This window comes from Dermacentor albipictus, chromosome 2 (assembly GCF_038994185.2).
Source record: "Dermacentor albipictus isolate Rhodes 1998 colony chromosome 2, USDA_Dalb.pri_finalv2, whole genome shotgun sequence".
Taxonomy (NCBI): Eukaryota; Metazoa; Arthropoda; class Arachnida; order Ixodida; family Ixodidae; genus Dermacentor; species Dermacentor albipictus.
The window spans coordinates 3,559,088-3,565,107 of NC_091822.1; the positions used below are offsets into that span (position 1 = coordinate 3,559,088).

Genomic DNA, 6,020 nt, shown 5'->3' on the forward strand with positions numbered 1-6,020 from the left:
GCCATGTGCGACAACGGTGAGCCGTTTACGAGCTCGCGTCAAAGATTCCAGCGTATATCGACATACACATTTTATTTCTACCATTGCACGAGAATGTACACTGCTTGTCTTCTGCCAATAAAGTCGCACGTTCTGTTCACTCACTTGTGGCTTGTTTGTATGGGCGTCAGTAGAGGCTCTTTGGTCTCCTGGCAATTAGAACGCACCGGCTGCGCGGCAGCCGAGGTATCGAGGCATGCCGCATAGCCGGCGGGGCGAATACGGTGCGTACGAGCGGATACAAGCGTACACGACAGGCGAAAAGCGGCCATATTTGATAGGCGTAAACTGGTGACACGCGCGTGGTAGAAGCGAAATGCCATACTAAAACGCTGCTGCCACGCACGCAAGTGACGTCACAGTCATGACGACGTTGTTTAAACAAGTATGGCGTGTTCCGGTTTATAGTTTTGCGCGTGCTGCTGGAGCTGCTTCAGCTTTTCAGCTTAGCCCTTTGTGGGATAACGGGACAGATAGGTCCCGCTTTTTACTCTGACAAAAATCCATTAGCAGCCGATGCCAGTCAAACGCAGTGTAACAGTAATGTGCTGCCATCTAATATGGGTGTCTGAAGATGTTTTCTGCTAATGTTTTGAAGAGCTTCCGTAGGTGGCGGTTCAGGTTCCTAGAAATGAAAGTTGTGTTGTTTACAAAGTGTCACTCGGAATTTTCGCTCCCGTAGGACTCAATCAGCGAGAGTTTGCCATGAATGGTAAGATTTTCCTTTTCTGCCCATTCAAAGCAATGCTTATTGCATGCATTGATGTGATAAATCTGAAAATCGGAGCTATGGGCCGCGCGATAGTGATGTCAAGGCCAGGATACTCTAAAAGCGTGCCCTTATTTTGCTAGGCCTAATTGACGCGAACTACACATGTGATACATTCTTATTATTTCTGATTTTATGAATTTGCAGTGGACTCGCTCACACGCGAAGAGGCACTGGAACTCTTTTTCAGCCTGCCAGATGAGTTCGAAACAAGTGAGGACGAGGCACTGAGTAGTGAGGATGAGTTCGTTCCGGAGCTTGCACCACCAGACTCGAGTCCCGACGAAGATGACAACGAAGCAGGTCCATCAACAAGCAAACGCAAGAAACGGCGACCAACAATTTCAAAGAACAGGAAAAAAAGCAAGCGGGAAACAGTCGAGCCGTATCACGAAGTAGACGACGTGCTAGGAGAGGAAGTTGGTGACAAGTGGAGTACAAATGAACCGTCGATCCGCGTTGGGATTCCAAAATCATGGGACCCTCAGTTCTCAACAAAGCCAGTGGTGCGGGCAGCCGACTGTTTTGATCTGTACTTCGACGATGAAGTGTTGGAAATGATTGTAGAGCGCACAAACCGTGCCGGGGCACTAAAATACCCTAAGAAGTGGGCGGTGCTCACAAGTGATGAGCTGCGCGCTTATTTTGGATTGCTGCTTCTGATGAGCGTGTCACCGCGACATCACTTTTATCACTCCTGGAGCCGTGATTCTCTTTTCAACTGCGAAGAAATCGCCAAAGTGATGTCTTTCAAGCGCTTCCAGTATATCATGAATTGCCTTCGTGTAAACGACCCAAGCAAAGAAAAGAAAAGAGGAGAAGATGGTTATGACAGGCTTGCTAAGCTGCGTCCCCTTATTGATAAACTGAACAAGAAATTTCAGGAAAAGTACTCGCCGTCATCTCACCAGGCAATTGATGAGAGCATGGTTGCTTTCAAAGGAAGATCTAGTATGAAACTGTACCTTCCAATGAAGCCCATAAAAAGAGGGTATAAAGTCTGGTGCAGGGCCGACTCAAAGACGGGCTATTTGCTGCAATTTCAGGTGTATGAAGGGAAGAACGCACAAAGACCGGCCACTCAAAGCCTTGGTGATCATGTCGTTCTTTCTCTGTCAGAGAACGTGCAGCCTGGAACGCGGCTATTCTTTGATAACTATTTTACCTGCACTCGCCTAATGGAAACTCTCGCTGAGAGGAGCATCCTAGCCGCAGGGACAGTTCGCACCAACAGAAAGGATTTGCCCGAAGAACTGAAGCGAAACAACAAGCTAAAGAAGGGAGAATACCTGTGGCACTCCAAAGGTCAGGTCACAGCCTATCAGTGGCGTGACACTAAAGATGTTCACCTTTTGTCCAATTTCCATGATCCGACGGAAACTGTCGAAGTGTCACGGAAGCTTGCCAATGGCTCTTCGGTGGCTGTGATCTGCCCAAAAGCACTGGCAGACTACAACATGTCGATGGGGGCCGTAGACAAATTTGATCAAAAGCGAAATGCCTACACTTCTGATAGGCGTTCCAAGAAGTCCTGGTATAGGATATTTTATTTTCTCTTCGATGCTTCTGTCGTCAATGCATTCATTCAATACTGCGCCAACAATGACATAACATACTTGTGGTTCCGGCTTGTTCTAGGACGGCAACTCATAAATGGACAAACGTTCAGGCACTACCCTAGCACTGGACCATTCCGGAAGAACAAGGAGGGCCGAAAGAACGGCCAAAAGATGGTTGGAGTCTCGGAGGAAATTCGATTCACAGGCAGCGGCCACAATCCACAAAAAGTTCCCACAAGGCGAAGGTGCAGGTGGTGCTCCACCACAGGAAATGAGGTCCGCACAAAGTTCATGTGTGGGGTGTGCAAGGTGCCCCTGTGTGCCACTTGTTTTGGTGCCTTCATGAGACAACGGGACAGTGTTGTCCCACTTCCAAAATCCACGGAATGTGCCAATGGGACATATACGTCCCACTTTTTTCTAATAAACTAAGCATGTTATAATCCTCAAATTTGTTTAGTATCATTTTTGAAGCCTTCAGGAGCTTAAAAAAGCAAAGCATTTTCCTTTTTTGCTAGAAAACCATATCTGAACTCACAAAGGGTTAGCTAAAACACAATTTTACGGTTTCTTACTGTGTTGTGTGATAGAATGTTGTTCTAGTTAGTTGCGCTGGAAGAACCAGATGGTGTTCAAGCTTGCGATCTCGAGCCACACTTGGGCGCAACGCTAGAGCAGCTCGTTTCTTTATGCCTTGGAGCGCGTTTATGGTTGGTAGTGTGGTCTTGTGCAGCTCCTGTTACGTTTTTCAGTGCTGTTGCTCTTGTTTGTTGAATTTACTGATGTGAATGGAGCATATGTGGGCTCTCAGTTTGGCAGAACTTTTTGCTGTTATGGTAAAAACGTTTAAACTCGTTCCAAATGCTTGTTGCTGCAGTTGCCGCTTAGTGTTTTGCATCGATCGCGAAAAAAAAAACAAATATTTCATCCTTCGTAAGATTGCTGTTGCAGATATTGCCTAAGTAAGTGAGCTGTTGCAATTTTTATATGGCACTCGATGTCGCATTTACCTGTACTGTTTCTTGTCTTGCATGTTCATACTGTTCCCTTGTTTATCGGATTTTGGCGGCTAGCGAATCGCAACTTGCTTGAGCACCTGCTCGCCACAGTTCTAAAGGAACATGTTGAGCAACCCCAATGTTAACTATGAAGACAAATATTGCAGAACGTGGCCCAGCCGCTCATAGTTCTACTTTGGCTCAATTTTGTTCTAAAGCTTGGCTGTCTTGAAGACCAAGAAATTTTCTTAAATTTCTTCCAGCTAGTTTGCTAAGCTGCTATTTAGTATTGCTTCTTGTGATGGCGCTATGCGAGGTACCAGGTTTTCGCAAATGTTCCTCGCAACTTGTTTACAAACATGATGTAGGTTCATTGCAGGAACCTGCATTAGGTTATAGATGTGAGATGCACGCTAACATGACCGTAGTGGGTTTGCAGGTCCATGCATGCCACTCTCAAGCAAATGCCATGTTTCCATTGAATGAATCTTCCTTGACTTCGCAGGGCTTGTTTGGTTAATCCCTTCATCTGTGCAATAGAATGCTCATTAGTCGTGAGCCTTACCCTGATCCTCTTGTCCAACAAAAAAAATCTTCTAGGCATTGAATTATGTGACAATTTTTGCCTCTGTAACCTTTCTTTTCTCCCATCTTATCAGTGAAGGCCTTGTTCGAACAGAGTGCCATGCAGTGACAGAAATTCTCATCACAGTAAGAAAATCTCTGAAGGAGATTTTTGAGTCTGACTAGAACTTCGTCTTGGGCAAATTGGTGAAGTCTGCTGCACATTGTTTTTGTGTGCCAAAATCTATTTACAGAGGAAGGACACATGAAAGTGCGAACTACTAAGTGATTTAATGATTCAAAGGATGAAACATAATGTACAAATTTTGTGCACAGGCAAGAGGTGAATGTTGTGACAGTGCTAGTTTGTCTTGTAATGCTACAAATAGCCATTAAACAAGTGCACCTCTGGGGAATTAAGGCAATTGAAGTGCTACTAACATGTGCATTCTCTGATAAAATATACCTTCGTGAGCTCATGCGATGTTTTGTTGCTACTCCTGCCCAGGATCATAGTGTGCGAAAGCACGGCTCACATGAGCAGGCCTTGCAATGTGTGCTGCACCATCCGGTTTATTTAAATTGTTTGAATGCTCCCTCAAATAGTCATTCAGGCATTGGGCCGTTTGGTCCACGTAGAACTTGCCACAGCTGAGAGATATCTTATGACCAACCCACAGCACAATGCTCAATATGGTTGGCGTGATTTTTCATTTACCCTTGTCTTTTGGTACGAGAACACAATTGGGCTAATTTGACAGGTGTATAAAGGAACAAATGGGACATTCATCTAGCAGGCATGTTCTTGAAGCTGTGGGTAAATTTGTGCACATATTTGTACATGAGGTGTACAATTTGTGCACCTCAGGCCTAGTGGCGTCTGTTCCGCTTACATCTGATTAGCAAGTCCTTGTCGAGCTGCTCTTCAGCTTTCGGGAAATGGATTCGGCCATGGCACGCATGACCTATAGCATAAACCTGCTTTTAAAAGCCTGTCGATCTTATCTGCCTCATTTAGCCATCAGTAATAAACAATTCACTGCTGTTACTGTAGCACCCACTTAAATATAGTCCAAGGTGATCCTGTTTGGTCCCAAAACATGGACGCCGTACCTTACCTGCAGAAATTTAGATTTTAAATTCTTTAGGTTGAGGGGAACAAATGTCTTCAATTTTCTTTGTTTTGACATTGTACAAAAATAACTGTGTGCCAATTCATTAAGAGTAACCTACAAAAAACGGATGCCTCTCTTCACAATAACGTACAAGCTTCTGGCACTGCCCAGCCGGCATGTCGGTGCAAAAGCTATCATTGCTTCGCACGACAAGTTGAGTCAACACTGGCACGGTGGGACTGGTCTGCCAGTGTTGGGCTAATATTGAAACTGCATGCATGCTCTTGCTGAGAGTAACAGAAATGGCACGAATTTTGCTTTGTGACTGGAAGCCAATAGCAAAACTATTCGCTTTCACATAGACAAATGTTGTACACTGCTGCGCACATTTTTGGCGTGAAAGAAGGGGTCTTTTTTTTGCTGAGAAAACAATTCAGAAGAGTGTGAGCATGAATCGGCTTGATATTCGAATAGCTCACTTGTTCATGGCACTGCTTCAACGCTCTAGTGAGCCCTCAAATTTTGATTACTTTAGCGTGTTTAAAGTGATTAGCCGCTTCTCAAGCTAATGCACGGAGGCAATGATGAAGTGTGACCATTATATTCAGGCCACTGAAATATCTATGCATTTCACTGGATCTGCTACTGCGGCGACACATTTTTTTTAATACATACTGCAGCCTGTTAGGGCTATGGCAGGAGTGGGTGTACATGCGAGTAAAACTAATTATGATATGCAGGAACATAGAAATAGAAAAATGAAAAGAACTATACATCAGCAATAGCATTTAAAAATTGAGAAATGGATAACAAACTAACTTCGGCAGGTAACAAATTCCACTGTTCAATCATGCGGGATAAAAAGCTATTTGAAAGTGTTAGTTGGTGGATGGAGTGGTTTGATATTAGAGGCATGATAAGCTCTAGTTGAAGTCGGGCAAACAGGCGTTAAAAGAGAGGGATCTGATAGGTGACA

The 6,020-nt window shown here is 44.6% G+C and overlaps 1 protein-coding gene across 1 annotated transcript; it reads left to right on the top strand.

Annotated features, from left to right (window-relative positions):
• Positions 1 to 1,986: 1,986 nt before the first annotated feature.
• On the top strand, positions 1,987 to 2,799 carry LOC135921108 (piggyBac transposable element-derived protein 4-like). Its single transcript, XM_065455425.1, has one exon. The coding sequence runs from the start codon at positions 1,987 to 1,989 to the stop codon at positions 2,797 to 2,799; it is 813 nt and encodes a 270-aa protein (XP_065311497.1).
• The last annotated feature ends 3,221 nt before the right edge of the window (positions 2,800 to 6,020 follow it).

Excerpts from the sequence above, each read along its gene's own strand:
- LOC135921108 (XM_065455425.1), top strand. The coding sequence starts at position 1,987 with ATGGAAACTCTCGCTGAGAGGAGCATCCTAGCCGCAGGGACAGTTCGC.